This window comes from Dipodomys ordii, unplaced genomic scaffold (genome assembly GCF_000151885.1).
Source record: "Dipodomys ordii isolate 6190 unplaced genomic scaffold, Dord_2.0 Scaffold5, whole genome shotgun sequence".
Taxonomy (NCBI): domain Eukaryota; kingdom Metazoa; phylum Chordata; class Mammalia; order Rodentia; family Heteromyidae; genus Dipodomys; species Dipodomys ordii.
In genome coordinates this window covers 21,356,964-21,376,074 of record NW_012267221.1, presented here as the reverse complement: position 1 = coordinate 21,376,074, position 19,111 = coordinate 21,356,964, and the positions used below count along the sequence as shown (strand labels likewise).

General features: G+C 41.4%; 1 protein-coding gene across 1 annotated transcript; it reads right to left on the bottom strand.

The window, feature by feature from the left end:
• Nucleotides 1-566: 566 nt before the first annotated feature.
• On the bottom strand, nucleotides 567-18,638 carry Gorasp2 (golgi reassembly stacking protein 2, 55kDa). Its single transcript, XM_013030260.1, has 9 exons — nucleotides 18,557-18,638; nucleotides 16,822-17,025; nucleotides 15,027-15,113; nucleotides 13,293-13,423; nucleotides 10,558-10,690; nucleotides 8,957-9,083; nucleotides 4,169-4,255; nucleotides 2,956-3,066; nucleotides 567-1,883 (listed from the first exon to the last, which is right to left on the bottom strand). Exons 2-9 carry the CDS (start codon nucleotides 16,963-16,965, stop codon nucleotides 1,540-1,542), a joined length of 1,164 nt encoding a protein of 387 aa, XP_012885714.1. The 5' UTR covers nucleotides 16,966-17,025; nucleotides 18,557-18,638; the 3' UTR covers nucleotides 567-1,539.
• Between the last annotated feature and the right edge of the window lie 473 nt (nucleotides 18,639-19,111).

Here is a 19,111-nt window from a genome sequence, read left to right as displayed (position 1 = left end):
TGTAACATTATTTTTAATGTATCTTTTAAAAATGTATTTGCATTTTCCCTTCCTGAAAGAATCTAGAAATACTTACGGACCAGAAGTCATGAATGGAGCTAGAGCGTTTGGCTGCAGTGGTTCAGAATGGACAGTGCGGTCACTGGCTGCACTGGGCCTTCTGGCAGGAGTGTGGTGGGGTTGGTGCGCACCATCCAGCTGGGTGTACGCTGAGAGACATGCCTGCTGTCCCCTCAGCCCTGGCCACCACAGCAGGACCACTCAATCAAAAAAGCCAACGGATCAAGCTGGGCACTGGCGGCTCCCATCAGTAATCTTAGCTATTCAGGGAGCTAAGAATATTTCAGAATTGTGGTTCAAAACTAGCCTAGGCAGGAAGTCCATGAGACTCTTATGTCCAATTAACCACCAAAAAGCCAGAAATGGAGCTGTGGCTCAAGTGGTAGCATGCCAGCCTTGCGTGAAAAAGCTAAGGGACAGCGCCCAGGGCCCTGCACTCAAGTGGCATGCGCATGCGCGCGCGCACACACACACACACACACGCACGCCAATGAATTGCTTTCACCTCATTTTAAAAACAGATATAATATGCATTTAATTTCATTCAATCAACCAATTCCAGTTAACTTACCATCTCTTAGAAAACTTAGGAAAAAAGGAAGCATAAATCGTAAGTACTCCAGAGATGCAGAGCGCAGAGGACAACCAGTGCACACGTGGCGGATGAGCTGTAATTTAGGTAATGCAAGAAGAGGAAAAAAATCACCGTAATTTATTGCTGATCTATGCTTCCCCAAGGGACTGGATTGTGAAGGAGCCACCGAGTGCCACCTTCTGGTTTAAAATTGTGCAACGTGTCCTTTATTTCTGTTCAGATGCCATCTTATGGTAGATGTAGAAAGCAACTGCAGCAGTTACAAAATGTTGTCTGAGTAATTCTGGGAGCTCAAAACAAGGATCTGTGTATAAGCTGAGTAAGAAGGTGTTCAATTAATAGTGCACATTGTATAATTTAAACATCTTTAACGGGGGAACTTTTTTATGTAAACCTTAACAGAGACTCAGAGATGGAAAGCAAATTACCTTTTCCAAAGTGTAGTCAGGTGGTCTACATTCTTGCAAACGTTTTACAAAGTACAAGAAATGTTGCGTGTTGGGGCCTCAGCCTAGAATAATTCGGATTTTACAGGAGCAGTAGGGGAGCAGGAAGTGAGCAAACACCCTGCCGCCTCTGCACTCAGCTGTGCACCCCTCAGAATGGCAGTGGTCACCTGGCAGAAAGCTACCCTGCAATTCTTTTTGGTTGTTTAAAATACAAGCACTTTCAGACATTCCCTCCCAGGCTATGCCGTGTGCTCCACCCCACCCAGGCAGGATAAAAGCTCACATCCTCTTGCTTCATTTTCCCCTTAGAATTATTTACAGGACGCCTACAGATACGGTACGAACTAGTATGAAATTAATGATCGTTTGCATTTCCAGACACGCTCCTGTGGTTAAAATAAATACACCACGCCGACTCTGAAGAACGGTTCAAAGTTATGGTGACTCAGAAGCACTGGCATTGGTCACGGCAACAGCAGGCGACTCGCTGGCTGTGGGGGAGTCGCTGGCTCTGTCCTCAGCAGTGGTGGGGGCCTTGGAAGTGGGGGGTGTCACAGCCACAGGGAGTGAGGTGGCAGCATCGGCCTTTGCAGTAGTCGTGATGACAGGGTTGGAAGGCAGGCTGCCAGCAGGTGGAAGTGAGGACAGCAGCTCCCCAGAGCTGGCTGCAGAAGAGCCCTCTGGAACCAAAGGGAATGACGGGAGCAACTCGGCTGGCATGGTGAGAGGTGCAATGCCAGGCAGGTTTCGGGGAGGCAAGGAAGGAAGAGGTGGCAAACCTAGGACAAAAATGGCAGAGGTCACACATCCTCCCAGCATCTGTCACGGAGCTACTGCAGGTGAGCAAAGAACACAGAAGCATACCTCTGGCCTTGGGGCGGCTGGCCTCGGCAAAGGTTCACTATGCTAGGCACTAGGGTCTCAGCCCAGCACTGAGGAAAATCAGCAGAGGGGAGGAGGATCCCAGCCCCCCAGAAGGATGGCAGCCCTCTGGAGAATCCCACTCCTGCAGGTGACCTGGGAGCCCAACTATATGTAAGAGTTGCCTCTTGCCAGACATGGGGAAGACGAGACGTGGAGTCCAACCGAGAGGCTGGGACAGCAACCCTGCACTGTCCCTTGCACCTGTATGGGAAGCAGGCCCTGACATCCACAACTCACTCTCTAGCCCTCCCACTGATGAGCGAGGTGAGCGATTCCCAGCGAGCATTACAAGGTGCACGGCTAACAGCTAGGCAGCGATGCGCACTCTGGGGGAGTTGGGCCACAAAGAGTGCAGTCATCGGTGTCATGGGCCGTTCGAGCGCAGGCCTGTGGAGGCCCTGCTTCATTTTCATCTGCACACACACTGCACATCACATCTGTTCTTAACTATCTGCAGTTAAAACCTCTCACGGTTCTTATTTTAGAAAATGTTTGTTAATACTGGGAAATATTTAGCCAGACATGGTGGTACATGCCTGTACATGCCTAGATTACATGCCTGTAATCTAGCCAGCACTCTACCCTTTGAGCTACTATGCTACTTCTGGTTTTCTGGTGGCTAACTGGAGATAAGGGTCTCACAGGAAAAAAAAAAAAGTCTCACAGGGACTTTCCTGCCTGGGTTGGCTTAGAACCATGATCCTCAGATCTCAGCCTCCTGAATAGCTAGGATTATAGATGTGAGCTACCAGAGCCTGGCATCATAAAGATATTCTTTCTACTTATTTTTAAAGTTTTTTAAACAAAAAGATCAATATTGGTTTGAAGTAGCTGGAATTGGTTATTTATCAGAAAAAACTGAACTAGAGGGCTGGCTCTCCAGAATACAGCTTTCTCTGAGCAGGGTCCTTGGTGCGGAATACATACCGGGGTTCACGAGCTCCGGCAGGCTGACCCCTGGCATGATGTGTGGTGCAGGAAGGTTGAGGTTGGGGAGACTGGGGAGGTTAGGCAGTCCTGCTGGCAAAGGCATCAGACCTGAGCAGAGAAGCAGGAAAGAATGGAAAGGTAAGTAAGGCCTTCTTCACCAAGGGAAGAGGAGAACTCCTTACGTAGCACCCACCTCAAAGTGAGTACCAAGCTCACTTAAAGTGTGATTCGCGTCAGTTTAAGAAGGCCATAACACAGTTGCACTGAAGGGAAGGATGTCTTTCTACCAGCATGATTAGGCAGCTAAATGGGTAAAGGTGAAAACAACTAAGCTTCTCAAAGTCTGGACAAGAGCCATGATGGCCACGTGCAGGGGTGGAAGGCTGAGTTATTTTATAGCAACTTCAGAAATTTTCTTTAATGATTGAGGTTTATGTTGGCTTTTTTGTTTTTTTGGTGCTGCTACTGGGGCTTTAACTCTGGGACTAGATGTTTTTTTGCTCAAGACTAGCACACTACACCTTGAGCCCCAGCTCCATGTCTGGCTTTTTAGTGGGTACCTGGAGATGAGTGTCTCAATGACTTTGCTGCCCAGACTGGTTTCAAACTCAATGCTCAGATCTCAGCCTCCTAAGTAGCTAGGATTATAGGTGTGACCCTTGGTGCCCAGCTTGGCTTTTGTTTTTATTCTAATTTCAGGCTTGCAATCGCAAACATAGTAATACAAATCTCCATGTTTCTATTGCCTCAATTCCTCATTTGTTACCAGTTTCATTACACTTGACCCATCAACTGAGTGTGTGTGTGTGCATGCTCACTTTGTTCATAGCTCACTGTGACTGTACAATGTCAACTTCAACTATGTCACAAAAGATTTCACAGCAAAATTAGAATTACTAAAATCGTATTTCACTGTTACCAGCGATATAAAGGGACTTGGATCACTGTCTTTTAGGACATTCACAATAGTCACTAGCAAAGTTCTAACTGTACTGTGGGACTTGGGACTGGGGGAGCTGGCTGGGTAAGGAGCCTGAGGCAGCTAACACCTTGGTTTCCTTGTCAATTAAGGAGAGCTGTCACTTGCTTTCCTTTATCACAAAGCTAATGTAGGCAACATGACTGAAAGCCCTAAACCATCACCAATGGGAGTGAGCTGCTTCAGGTGCAAGCACGGTCACTACACATATCTCTGGTCCCCACTGCTTACTTGGTAATGTAGTGGCTGGGTTCAGTGGCGGCACAGAAGCCAGGGACTGGTTTAGCTGTGGTGGTAACAATGGTACTGTTGGTACGCCTAAAATAAAAGCACATGAAAGAAAAAAATACAACAAATTCTGCTGACAAAGAATTGGCAGACTGTAATAGGAGCATCTTAAGCGCTTCACCTCAGTCAGGCCTCGAGTCCCAATTTCTGGCTACATCCCTGTCCACTACCATTCCAAGCCTATCTACTCACTGCCCACATCTTTATAGAGACGATAACCATAGCCTGTTAGTGGGTGGAGGCGGAGTAACCCGGCCTGGCTAACCTCAGTTGAGAAGAGGTTCACACCTGGCTTAAGCATGCCAGAAAACTGCTGAGAAATGTGGAAATAGAACACAAGGACTTTTGTCAGTTGATATTGGGCTACTGAACCAGCAGGCTCTGGTGAACCTGAGGTCTGTGGGAGCCCTATGTGTAGTAAATGCTACTGGCACAGAGGACACTGACAAAGATGCCCCAAGTCAACAGAGCACATGGAACATTAGAGGTGGAGAAAATGACTGATTATCTGTTTCCTTAGGTATAGGTTCCGTGATTTTCCTGTGCAGTGTAACACATCCCTGCTGTACTCATGGCTCCTAGAAGAGGTTCTATGCTCCATGTACAAGGGACTCTGATAAAGAACTGCTAACAATGCCTATCACCTACTTAACTGGGAGCTTTTCTCTCAGTTAACACTGAGGGCTGGGAATGCATGAAGCCCTGGGTTCGATTTCTCAGTACCACATAAAAACAGAAAAAGTGGCAAGTGGAGTTGTGGCTCAAGTGGTAGAGTGCTAGCCTTAAGCAAAAGAAGCTCAGAGACAGTACCCAGGCCCTGAGATCAGGCCCCAGGACTGCCAAAAAAAAAAAAAAAGAACACTGAGTATTCTTAATATGAAAAAAATCTATAATTGGAGACATTCCTAGATATAAAACTTTCTTCAGGGCAAATGTTAATCCATAAGAAGTTGCTTATAGGGATAGAAATTATATTGCATACACTAAAATATTACATAAAATTTTATGTGTGTATATGAAATGTGAATGAATTTTATGCTTAGAATTGTGTTCTATCCCCAAGATACCTCATCACATATATGCAAATAAACACTTCTGGTTCCAAGCACTTTGAATACTGCACACAGACTAAAATTTTGTCTTCTAGAGCTATGCTTAGATATGTCTAAATATTATTCCTGAAAGTATGAGCCAGCCATTTTCAGATCATCTTATTCATATATTTATTTTTCTACAGAGATTAAAGGCATGCAAAAAAATATTGAACAATAAATGAATGACTGAAAGGAAGACCCTGGCCCAGACTGTGTAATCCAATGTTGGAAGCTGTTCTCTATTCTGTACCAAATTGTTAGAAACCATGTGCTGTTGGGTGCTCACATACAATAAATAGCAACAGAGAGCTACTTTATATTTGTCTTCCAATTTCCGATTAAAAAAAGAATATTCCAGACTTGTTGCAAATTTCCTCTGTTCCTAATAAAATCATGTAAGTTTCTTTTCATTTTTATGGTATATCCATTGTCTCAAAAACTATTAACTAAAACGGGTAAAGAATTGTATATCTAGGACCCATGAATGGGCTTTGTTAAAGCACTTTTTGTATGTTTTTTGACAATCGTTCTTTTTTCCTAAGATTCTGAAAGGAGTTAGGTGGCTGGATGTTCATTCATTTCAGTTTACTGTATGTTCTTGCACTGTCTGGGCAATGATACATCAGGAAGAAACAAATCTCAACCTTCAGGAAACTTACATTCTAATGAGAAGCAGGAAAAGCAAGTAACATCCATAGCATGGGAAATGGCACTAAGTTCTCTGCAAAAAAATTAAGCAAGAAAGGGGGACAGGGATGGGGAGGGGTTTACCGAAAAGGTCACACTGACTAATGTCAATTTAAAATATCTTCATTTTCTAAAAGTTTCACAACCCCACAACTTTCATAGTCACAAAGAAGTATGTTTTCATATCTCTCCTGTTTGGGCTACTCTGAAAGTACTGCAATTAACACCGAAGATGAAAAACTAAATAACAAAAGTTGTTTGGTATTTGGATGTGGTGGCAAATGACTATGATCCTGGCACTCGGGAAGCTGAGCAGGAGAGCAATGTCAGGGCCAGCCTGTAGTGAGATTCTGCCTCAAAAATGAGTTGTTTCTCACATGCTGATGCCAGAACATTTTAATTTTTTTCTTTGTAGTATAAACTCAGTGATCTCAGTAATTTGTTTATAAGACCATGCAAGTATAACTATGATGCAAGGAAGGAAGACTTTAAAAAATCAAAGAGAAACCAGGAACTGAAGATGTGGCTCAAGTGGTAGAGTGTGAGCCAATAGAAAAAAGCTGAGTTAAGAGTGTGAGGTAGAGTTCAAGTCCTAGTACCTCTAAAACAAACAAAAAGGAGAACTTGAAGAGAGATGTCTGCTTTCTCCTAAAATCAGAAGAGCTGTTATATGGCGATGCACACTCTGGTAAGAATTACTCAAGCACAGAACGGTGTGCTGACACACTAGGTTCTCAGCAGAACCTTACCAGCTCTACTTAGGAATGAACTTGATACGCATCTGATGGGGTACACGGAAACACCACAATATTATGAAAAGGATTCACACCTTGCTGGAATGGAATAAAATCTAAGATCCCTTCCAAGTATGTCTTCGATCAGGTAATAACACCAATAATAGGTGTCTTCTAGAAAATGTTCTAAAACTGAATTGTGTACAGCTCTATATATTAAAAAATCACTGAGATGCATACTTCCAGTGAGTTAATTTTATGGTATGCAATTACATTTCAGTGAAACTGGAAAAGAAACTAGCAAACTGATGACGTGAAGCTGGGTGACAGCATCCCACATATATTCCATCATTTTTGTGTCTGAAATCATCTATTTTATCTGGAAAAACACATCTTCAAGGAAATAAAACTAAGACTCTGAAAAGACTTGGATTTGAACCCGGGGGAAAACTCCAAATATCATGACATTCCCCTTATGACTCCTTCTTGGTGGCTATGTGAGGCTCTCCAAGAACAAAGTGGAATAAAAGAAAAATTAACATATTTAAGAAAGCAAGAATAAAATTATATATACATTTCACTAGATATAATAAAAACATGAATTCTAGTCGTTTTATCACTGATTACTGAATAGGTGATATACTCTTGATACTATGAAGAATGAAAACCAGACCAGGAGACTAAATAAAGGAGATGAAAACTAAAGCCCGTCTTAAATTAATCATTGTATTATAACCTAGTAATTGCACTCCAGGGATACAACCCAGAAAATGGAAAATATATTGATGTGAAAGCTTGTATATAAGGTGAGAGTAGCATTGTTCCAAACAGCTGGAAAAAGAAAAGAAAAGCAAAGGAAAAGAAGAGAAAAGAAAAGAAAAGAAACATCCTGGATGGGCTCACGCCTGTAATCTTAGCTACTCAGGAGGCTAAGATCTAAGGATCGTGTTTGAAGCCAGTCTAGGCAGAAAAGTTCTCATGAGATTCTTACCTCCAATTAACCACTCAAATACTGGAAGTGGCGTTGTGGCTCAAGGGGTACAGTGCTAACCTCAAGCACAAAGAGGCTCAGGGACACCACCTAGGCCCTGAGTTCAAGCCCCACAACTGAGCAGAAGAAAGGAAACATCCTAAATATCTCTCAAGTGAGTGATGAATGGATAAGGAAAATGTGGTACAGTGTTATTTAGTCATGATCATTCACAAAAGACCACAAATGTTCTAAGACATGTCCAGATGAAGCAATGCCTAATGAAAGTTGACCAGTAGTTGCGTAAGGCCTAGGGAGTGACTGAAGTTGGATATAAAAATTTCTTTAGAGGGCTGGGAAGGTGGCTCAGTGGTAGAGTGCTTGCCTTGCATGCATGAGGCCCTGGGTTCGATTCCTCAGCACCACATAAGCAGAAAAAAAAAAAGCCAGAAGTGGCGCTGTGGCTCAAGTGGTAGAGCGCTAGACTTGAGCTGAAGAGCTGAGAGACAGCGCCCAGGCCCAGAGTTCAGGCCCTACAACTGGAACCAAAAAAAAAAAAAAAATCTTTAGAAGCAATGACATGTTCTGAGGTATTGGCTGTACAACTGTGTAAATATACCAAAAGTTCACTGAATTAGTACTTTAAGTGAGTTATATGGTATGAGAATTCTATGTCCACAAATATGTTTTAAGAAAAGACCCTAAAACAAAAGACTGAATAAGAACAAGGAAAAAGCAGAGAATGCCAAATGCTAGTGGCTCATAACTGTAATTCTAACTACTCAAGAGGCTGAGATCTGAGGATCGAGGTTGGAAGCCAGTCTGGGCAGGAGAGTTCTTGACACTCTTATCTCCAATAAGCCACTCAGAAAAAGTCAGAAGTGGCACTGCGGCTCAAGTAGTAGAGTATTAGCCTTGAGCAAACGAGGCTTGGGGACAGTGCCCAGGCACTGAGTTCAAGCCCCAGGACTGGCAGGAAAAAAAATCAGAGAACAAGGTATGAACCCCCTGAGTAACCGAGCCCTGGAATGTAGAGTCTCAATTCTGCAAGCTGTATACCTGAAACTGCAGAGGGGAGGTTTGAGTGCTAGCCCATGTGTGTACATGTGTGGGGATTTATGCGTTTTCACAGACAGGTCAGAGCAGGTTACAGATCTCCAGGCACAGTGGCATTAAGTTTAAAATGCTCTGTAAGACTATCATATAAGACAAAAAAGACTGAAAACAGCAAATCATCCTTTCTCACCTGTACTGAGAACATTACTGACAGCTGGTGGTGGAGTTGAGCTAATAGAAAGTCCAGACAGAGCCTGTTCCATTCCTGCAGTTCCTGGTGGTGACAAAGGTGGAGGATTTACTGAAGAGAGCTGGACCTTTCAAGACAAAAAGGAAAACAGAGAAAGGAAATGATTTAAGTCTGCTTGAAACAATATGTAAATACAGCTCTCCCCTGCAGATACATACTTGGATCATATTCTAGCTGTTCAGAGTTTCGCCTGGCATTTCTGCTTCCAATGGTTCTTCCTGATTTTGACACATCCAAAGAGCACACACTGGAAACATCTTCCCACCCATTACCTCCCTCTTCTAACACATGGTCTCCAGCCCTAGTTGCATGCGTTAAGGTCCCTCCACACTACTCTAAGAGGGTCTAATCATTCTTTCTTCCTAGATACCTAGAAATGATTTTCTTCAATCCTTAAACCATCTGAATTGTCATCGGTTTTTTGTTTTTTGTAAATTTTCATTATGGACGAAATGAGCTAGAGGCCTTTAACATCATGATAGATTTCTTAAAAGTTTCTCAGAATTAAAAAAAAAACATTTAAGTAGCTGTCACCCCTTTCAACATTCTCATCCACCTCTGCTAACCAACTTCTTTCCTCACTTTTCGTAATTTTTTGTTTCTCAAGACTTCTATCCTCCTGAATCAGCTAATCTTTTCTCATCAGTGAATGGAAGTGGCACCAGATCTCCACCATGGACTCCAGTGTCACCATATTAAGCGTCACTTTGGACTATGCCAACTTTTGCTAGCTCTTGGCATCCCAAGAGTGTGTATTCTGGCTGTTTCCCAGGCAGGAACCACTACTCAGGGCTCTGGCCCTGAGCTCATGACAAGGGGTAAAGCTCAAACTACTTGGTACAATTCTCTTTGAACTGGGGATGGCCAAATTGTGTATCATACAACGGCAGTTGCAGAAGCCCTGTGTACCCACATTTGGTTTTCACTTAGTTCTGCAGACACTAGGTAACTGTCCTGGGACACCTGGGATGCCTGCTCTAACAGGCATCTAATTCCCTTTGCTTCTCAAACAAGCTTCCAGAAGCAGTAAGCACTAGCTAGCTTTCCTTAGTACCCACCAGCACTGTGTCCCCTGCAGTTAGATGTTTCTCCCACCAAGTCTCTGAATGGGCTCTCCTCCAGGACACCTTTCTGTTCTTCTCTCTGGCTTCTCTGCTGCACAAAGTGTGGCTGAGCACACCCTTTCCCTGAGGCTTTCTCCTGAGCTTCCCCTTCAAGATCCGTATTTTCAGGATTCTAACTTCTGTCCTCTTGACTCAGGCAGATCTAATTCTTGCACAATTTTTATCACGATCCCTTGGGTCAAATTACCCTTGCTCTGTTAATGATTCTCAAATCTGCCTCTCTATCCCCTTCCTCACTCCTTAAGTCCAGCCCCATATGCCTAACCTCCATCTGGGTATCTTAGAGGAACCTCAAATTCAACCTGATGATAATACTTAACTCACCATGTGACCTATCTCAATTAGTGCTACAACCATATGCATCAACACAGGGAACTGTGTTGCAGGAAATGTCAGTGGGTAATGAAGTTATCTTACCTCTGTAAATCCATCTTTAAGAGGAGTAATAGGTGGACCTGTCATTTGTCCTGGAAGAGAAATTTTCTTGCCTTCTTCAAATGGGCGTGTAGGTATTCGATGTAAATAACCATATCCAATGCCACATCCTAGGCTGTAAAAATTTTCTTTCTTAAAGTTATTGTTATATTACAGCTTATTTAAATTTTGAAATATAAAAGCAAACACATGCTTTTCTATTCTTTTAAATAATGTCATCTTATCAGAGGTATACACTGTTTATTCTGTATGAAATAGTACTCTTCCCTTCACCACACTGATACCACCTAGACTTTACCTCAAACAATTACCACCACCTGATACACTGCATATTTATTGTTTTGTCTCCCTCCATAAAATGTAAAAGCCTATAAAGAGGAATGTTTACTGTTTATCAGTTCCTACCTGAATGAATAACAATCTTCCCAATGAAGGGCTTTTTAATGATATTATCTACGCATTCCATATTGCTATTTCAGAATTTATCAGAAACCAGTCATGTACAAATCAGCAATCCAGATTTTCTTCTAATTCACCCCAATATTGCCACCAGAAGCATCTTTGTAAAAAGATGTTAAGTATATTGCTTCTTCCATAGTCTACTGGCTTCCCAACAGACTTTCTGCTTACTTTGGGAAATTACTTCTTCATGGTCTCTATGTGCATGCTGGTGAGCCTGTAAGCAAGGGTGCCTACTCTGCCTAATCTAATGGGAAAGTCTGTGGCCAAAGCTGGGACTACAACCCTCTCTAGTCCAGGTTTGTGGCTCTCCCCGGCCAAGGCACATAATAGCTTCATGGGCACCACCACCAAGAGCTTGGAGAAAGCCAGGTACCAGTGGCTCAAGGCTGTAATCCTCAGGAGCTTGAGATCTGAGAATTGAGGTTTGAAGTCACCTAGGTAGGGAAGTTCATGAAACTTTTATCTCTAAATAACCACCAAAAAGCCAGAATTATACCTGTGGCTTACTTGGTAGAGTTCCAGCCAAGAGCAAAAGAGCTGAAAGACACTATGCAGGTCCAGAGTCCAAGCCCCAGTACACAGACACAGACACACAGACACAGACACACACAGTGAGGAGAGTGGGCAGTAGCCAACTTCCACTCTTCCTTATCTAAATCTAATTTGCACAATGGTGCTTTATATTATAAAATAACATTCCTTCCTCATCATTACAACTACAATTCTCATTAGACTGAATCCTCAAGTTTAGAGGAAGAGAGAATTTATATTTTTGTCAGTAGTAGGGTTTAAACTTAGGGTTCTGAGCTTGCTGCTGTGCTCGTCTACTAGCCCAAACAAAGATGTTGCTAGCCCAAAGATTAAATAACCTAAGCTGATCAATGACAGCCTTTTAAAGCAAGCTACATTTATTAATCCAAACTAAGTGATTATAAAGAAGTACTTAAGGCAACAGCAAGAGCCTCTCTAAAAGTACCCAAAGAATGAAATTAAGAGAAGTATGATATAAGACTGGCTCATGCCTATAATCCTAGCTACTCAGGAGGCTGAGATCTGAGGATCATGGTTCAAAGCCAGCCTGGGCAGGAGAGACCGTGAGACTCTCATCTCCAGAAATGGAGATGAAATGGCCAGAAGTTGCACTGTAGCTCAAGTGGTAGAGTGTTAGCGGTGAGCACAGAGAAACTCAGGGACAGAAGCCAGGCCGAGTTCAAGCACCAGGACCAGCAAAAAAAAAAAAGAATGACATGTGGTCAGCACCTAAGGAAGAAATGAAAACACCCAGTGATTAGGAGCGATGGGTGACAATGTTGTCAGACACCTTGTATTCATATACTGTTTTGTAGAACGGGAACTTCTTTGTACAACTACTTAAAGATAATAATAAAAAAAGTTAAAAAAAAAAAACCCAGTGATACTCTTGAGTGCACTGTGAGAGCAGGTTCAGTAAAAGCCTATCTAAAGCAACACTGATCTGTGATATTAAACTCCATCTGACGAAAAGGACGATGACGGAAGTCTACAAAGGATGAGTCCCAAGAACAAGAATATAGCTGTGTTCAGGCAGTGTAATTAAAAATGAAAGCACACACCATGTTTTTGCTCGCAGAAAGCTTTTCATTATATTTGGTTCTATGCTCAACAAGCACTATTGTGGTAGTAATGTACTCTGAGTATTCTTCCAACTACAGAGGAGTACTTTGCCACTTAAATGGAAATGTAAATTTAGTTTATTTGGGGCAGGTCCTCTGAAATGGATCAACTTGGGATGTCTTGGGGACATCATCTTTGAGTAGTTATAAGCCTGGGAAATGGGCAGTTATAACCTGGTTAAATACTGCCATAGACGGGACAGATTTCTTGAGTCACAGTTAGAACCGTGGTGGTGAAACATGTTCAGCGGAGAATCTCAGGCACTGGGAGCTCACGGAGCCTTTCCTACAACCAAATCATCCTTTTCCCAGCAAGAGTTACAACTTTTACCAAACATTTGGAAAGTTTCCAAACTCTTCATTTTTCTGAAACTATGGTTCATGCTCAATAATTTCTCAAATAAAAATTATGTTTTTTTAGATTACTACAGAAAGGAATTAAAATACAGATGCTTTGCTCCTTTTAAAAAATAAACGGCTGCTTTCAATGTTTTAGGTTAACATTTCAAGGGGGCCTGATAACAAAATAGTAACTTATGTCAAACTAAAAGCAATACAACACATCTGACCGATGAAGCTTAACTTAGTCTCAAATGACCTTACCTGCCTTCTCCACCCCAGGCAGAATTTGGTGTAATAATCACTTCACGACAGTTATCAGTGTCTGTGTTATATACGTAAAGCTTCAGTGGTTTTGCTTCATGTGTTTCAATAAGACTGAAGAGATCTTCAGACTGTACAAGTATCAAAGGAATAAAGCAGTTCAGAATAGTGGCTCTCAAACCTGGCTCCTCTCAAATCATTTGGAAAACTTCCTTTAAAACTCAAGTTTCTCACATTTTTCTAATTTGGGGAGGAGAAGGGAAAAAACAAAATGCTTAAATAGGGACACAGGTTGACTCATTGTATCAATGAGATGAACAAGACAGTATGTTGAAAATGAACTTTACTTCAGGTGCACCAGGGGGGAGGTGGGGGAGGGGGAAGTTAGGGAGAGAAGGGATGGTAGGGGAAAAACAAAGGAGGGTGTAACTGCTCCATAGGAAATGGACTCATTACCTTGCTCATGTAACTGTAACCCCTCTGTACAGTATCTTTACAATAAAAAATATATAAAAAAGAAAAAGAAAAAAACCTCAGTTTCTCACTGGCTGCCTGTAATCCTAACTACTCATGTGGCTGAGAATGGCAGTTTTGAGCCAGCCTGAACAAGAAAGTCCAAGATACATCTCTAACTACCAAAAAGCTGGAAGCAGAGCTATGGCTCAAGAAGTAGAGTAGTAGCCTTGAGCAATAAAGCTCAGGGACAGCATCCAGGTCCTAAATTTAAGCCCTATGGTAAGCACAAAAGAAAAAAAAAAATCAGTCCAGAAAAAGGGATATCTGACCAAAGGAAAATTTAAGGTTACCTTTGTTTCTGTTGGGTCTTACCCATCTTACCCATTCAAAATCATTGCTGAAAGATTAAAAGTTCAAATTTTCCCCGCTCAGAAAGTACAAAGGCTACAGATAGGAGCCACCATTTTGAATTTTTAAGTCCTAGATCCTTCATAAGGATCAGGAAATACTTCTCCTTATCTAGTCCTTCATATTTTAATCTTGTTAGACTAAAATAAATCCTTGCTTAAAAAACCAACAACAAACAAAAAAGCCAAAAAACAGTGTCTGGGGCTGGATATGAGGGAGACTCAATTTATAAAGTTCTTGCCTAGTAAGCGCAAAGCCCTGGCTGTTTAAACACCAGCACTGCAAAACTAAATAAAATGAAACAGAATTCAGTTCTGGGCCTTGTTCTGAACACTGAAATGACTAATTAAAAATCAATGCACCAAAAAAAAAGTTTATTTCAAGGTAAAATTCAACATATTAATTCAAGCAAAGCTACTAGGTGTGAGGCCTTGGACCTGGTTCCTAAAGACTTACTCAACACTCATTGACTCTTCTACCTACAAGAAGTTTTACATATTCTGCTCTTCTTCTTCATTATTATTACATTACTACATTACCACATTACTACATTATTAAAACCTCATCTACTCACCTTTTCTTTCAATTTGACTCAGTAATATATTTCTACTACTAGTAGATGAGGAAAAGGTCTAACTAATATAGCTATTTTTGTCGCCTTAAAAAATTAAGGCAGGTGATGCTCAATACCACCATGGCAAATGACATGTACATATGGTTTTGCTGACCAAGATGCTACAATGATCCTCTTAGAAGTTCCAGTGAACACCCTCATGCATAAGCTACTTAACTCTAAATGTAAAACGATCTGATATCTTTCTGAACTAAAACATAAACAAGAAAATATTACATAATTGCCACACTCATTACCTCATTCATGACCATATCTGCTCCAATGATGTAATCACTGTGAGGTCGAAGACCTGCCAATGCTGCGGGAGAATTTGATTCCACTTCCTAGGAAGACACAACACACACCTCAAACTTAATATGTGTAAATTAAATATATCTATATTAATTTAATATATAATAACTGCCACAGTTTTTTTTTTAATTGGTCATAGAGCCTGAGCTCTGGACCTGGGCGCTGTCCCTCAGCTCTTCAGCTCAAGGCCAGTGCTTTGCCACTTGAGCCACAGCGCCACTTCCAGCCTTTTCTGTTTATATGGTGCTGAGGAATTGAACCCAGGGCTTCATGCATGCAAGGCAAGCACTCTACCACAGAGCCACCTTCCCAGCCCAGTTTTTTGGATTTTTTTTGGTCAGTCATAGGCCTGGGTACTGTCCCTAAGCTCTTATGCTCAAGGCTAGCACTCTACCACTTGAGCCCAGAAGCTACTTCTGGTTGTCTGGTGGTTAACTGGAGATAAGAGTCTCGTGGATCTTCTTGCCTGGGCTGGCTTTGAACCATGATCCTCAGATTTCAACCTTCTGAGTAGCTAGCATTACAGGTGTGAGCCACTAGCACCTGGCACTGCCATAGTTCCTAATTGCAATAATTTAAATCTCCTCCATATTTCTGTCTTATTAGAGATAATGTTACATAAAAGAAACTAGGGAGCCAGGTGTCAGTGGCTCACATCTGTAGTCCTAGCCACTCAGGAGGCTAAGTTCTGAGATCACGGTGTGAAGCCAGCCCAGACAGAAAAGTCCATGGGACTCTTTTTCTTTTTATTGTTGGTCGTGGGGCTTGAACTCTGGGACTGGGCGCTGTCCCTCAGTTTTTCAGCTCAAAGCTAGTACTCTACCACTTCAGTCACAGTGCCATTTGCAGCTTTTTCTGTGTATGTGGTGCTGTGGAATTGAACCCAGGGCCTCATGCATGTGAGGCAAGCATTCTACCACTGAGTCACCTTCCCAGCCCTCCATGGGACTCTTATCTCCAATTAACCACCACAAAACTGGAAGTAGAGCGGTGGCCCAAAGTAACGAACACTAGTCTTGAGCAAGTAAACTCAGGGACAGCGCCCAGGCCCTGAGTTCAAGCCCCACAAAGAACCAAAAAAAAAGAGAGAGAGAGAAAGAAACTAGGGAAGAGATATATTTAAAACTTCTAAGCATGTAAGTTATAAAATATCGGGCTGGGAATGTGGCTCAATGATAAGAGTGCTTGCCTAGCATGTATGAAACCTTGGGTTCAATTCCTTATACACAGATAAAGCCAGAAGTGGTGTTATGGTTCAAGTAGTAGAGCACTAGCCTTGAACAAAAGCAGCTCATGGACAGTGCCTATGCCCTGAGTTCAAGCCCCAGGAATGGCCAAAAAAAAAAAAAAAGTTACAAAGTATCTAATATTTAAACTATTTCTGTAGCTTTAACATATGTACCTTTCTCTAACAAAACAAAAACAGAAAAAGAGTTCTGAAAGTAAGGGGTGTAATGACATGCCTATTATCTGAGACAGGAGGATCTCTAAATCAAGGCCAGATGGGCTATACAGTGGGACCCTATCTCAAAATCCAAAGCAAATTTAGGCTTCTTTTTAGCTTCTCTTCTTCAGGTTTCTTAAAAAATAATTCATATTTAAAAAGCAACGTATGCTGATTTTCAGAAACAAAAACTGGCCCAATAATACCGTGTATCTGCCCATAGCGCAGGCCTATCCCACCATCACACCTTTCTACGGCTTTTCATACGGCAAGTAACAGTTAATGTCAATACCTACCAGCACGTGCCAAACGTTCTCATTTGCCCCATCAAAACTGCAGAAACGAATGCTCACTCCCAGCAAGCCCTGGCCACCCCACAAGTTGCTGGGTGTGACTGAAGTCTCCCGCAGCTCTAGAGTTTTGCTGCTATAGATGAGCATTTTTACAGGCTTTTCAACATTTGCTTTCAATAAATCCTTCAGAGTGTCATTATCTTTATTCTGTGGATAGGCAGAAATCATATTATATTACTTAATAAATAAATCATATTTTTATTGCTTAATAAATAAAACTTTAATGCTAACTATGCTTAGAGTAAGCATCCTATAATATTCTGAGTAATACTGATAATCTACATAATAAAACATTCATCAGGCAAAGGTTTCATCAACATTCAAATATGTCTCCATGTAAAAAAAAAATGTCAGAAATTAAGATAACTATGTTTGCAGCAACTTAAAAGCTGACTATGGAACTAGAAAACTTGTGTAACCCAGCATTAAGAGTGGTAAAGAAACTTCAGTGATTAAAAACAATATATCATAAGAAGTCACAGTATTTAAAAAAGGTGAAATGGCATTAATTCCAAAATCAAAACATATTCTACTTCTAAATATATCTTATTTTTTATTAGGAGCTAGAAGGAAAATGGAAATAGAATTTAAATATATTTCATTACATAAAAAAAATAAAGGCCACTGTGTCAGAAATGCTGTTACATAATGAAAAAAAAGCTTTAAAACTGATACATAAAAAAGACAAACCTATTCAGTCACTACTGTCATACAAAATTTCCTCTAGAAAACTGGGTACTGCTGGCTTAAGTTGGTGGCTCACGCCTGTAACCTTAGCTACTGAGGAGGCCGAGATCTGAGAGCTGTGGTTCAAAGCAAGCCTGTCCAGGAAAGTCCACGAGACTCTTCTCACCACCAAAAAGCTAGAAGTAAGACCTATATATAGCTCATGGATAGACTACTAGCCTTGAGCAAATAAAGGTCAGGGACAACACGCAGGCCCTGAGTTCAAGGCCCCAGACCGGCACAAAAACATCAAAACAAAAAATAAAACCAATCCAGTCACTACTGTCATAAAAAATTTCCTTTAGAAAGCTGGGCACCAGTAGCTCATGCCAGTAATCCTAGTCCTCAGGAGGGTGAGATCTGAGGCTCATAGTATGAAGCCTGCTTGGGCAGGAAAGTCAATGAGACTTGTTAAACACTTAACAGTGGAAAAGTAGAGCTTTGGCTCAAGTGGTAGAGCATTAGTTTTGAGCAAAAAAAAAAACTCAGGGACAGCACCCAGGCTCTAAGTTCAAGTGCTAGTTCCAGCATGTGCGCACACGAAACATGCTTGTGCACACACACGCACAATTTCCTATTAATCCTTTCTATAGGATTTTATTATGAGTAAATTGAAAAAATTCTAAAATGACACTTAATTGGTCCCATTTGTCAATAATTTATACCAGTCTCACTTTTTTAAAAGGCAATCTTTTTCACTTTTTGTTTCTGATTATAAAAATTAAATATTTAACATACAAAGTAAAAGTCTTCAGTGATTCTACTTCTCTAAGATAATCATTGTAGTGTGAGTACTAGTATAGATCTTACATTTTAATGTCTAGTAATACATGGTTATTTCTAAAAACTGACATCATATTCTACATATTTGTGATGAATACACACTCCCAGATAAGTTAAAAAATTCCATTTTCAAAAAATTATAAGTTCTATAGACAAAAGCTGTACTTACTAATCTTGAACCATTAATAGAAACAATAAAGTCAAAGAAGGGCTCCAGTCCAGCTCTATGACCTGGGGAATTTTCTTGTACCTGTTAAAATAAAACAGCAAAAATGAAAAATGCACAGTTGAATGAAAAATTGTTAGCTAAATTTCAATAGCTACCCCTTCTCAGTAAAAGTAGGTTAATTTCATTACTAGTGAAATACATAGAAACATTTGAGGCCTCTCCTTTTCCTCCAGTCTCTCCCAGATCCCTAAATTCTGCCATTCTTTATGTTCCTTTTTCTGTGGGGCTTTCCTTCCATGGCTCACCACCTTCTCCTTTAGGGGGTGGGGGGAGGGGCACTCCTCCCAACACTAAGCAGAAAGAAGGCAAACAGTTAATAATTACTAGGCACTGATGGCACATGCCTATAATCCTAGCTACTCAGGAAGCTAAGAGTTGAGGATATGGGGACAAAGCCAACCTGGGCAGATAAATCTTATCTTGAATTAACCAGCAAAAAGCCTGAAGCGGATGGAGGTGGAGCACACCCCCCCCCTTAAGTGGAAGAGTTGAGTA

Coding starts and splice junctions, on each gene's coding strand:
- Gorasp2 (XM_013030260.1), bottom strand. CDS start 16,965: ATGCTCATCTATAGCAGCAAAACTCTAGAGCTGCGGGAGACTTCAGTC. Junction 13,424..15,026: donor CAGATATGGTCATGAATGAG/GTAATGAGTGTG, acceptor ATACTTGTACAG/TCTGAAGATCTCTTCAGTCT. Junction 3,067..4,168: donor CCCAGCCACTACATTACCAA/GTAAGCAGTGGG, acceptor TTCTCTGCTCAG/GTCTGATGCCTTTGCCAGCA.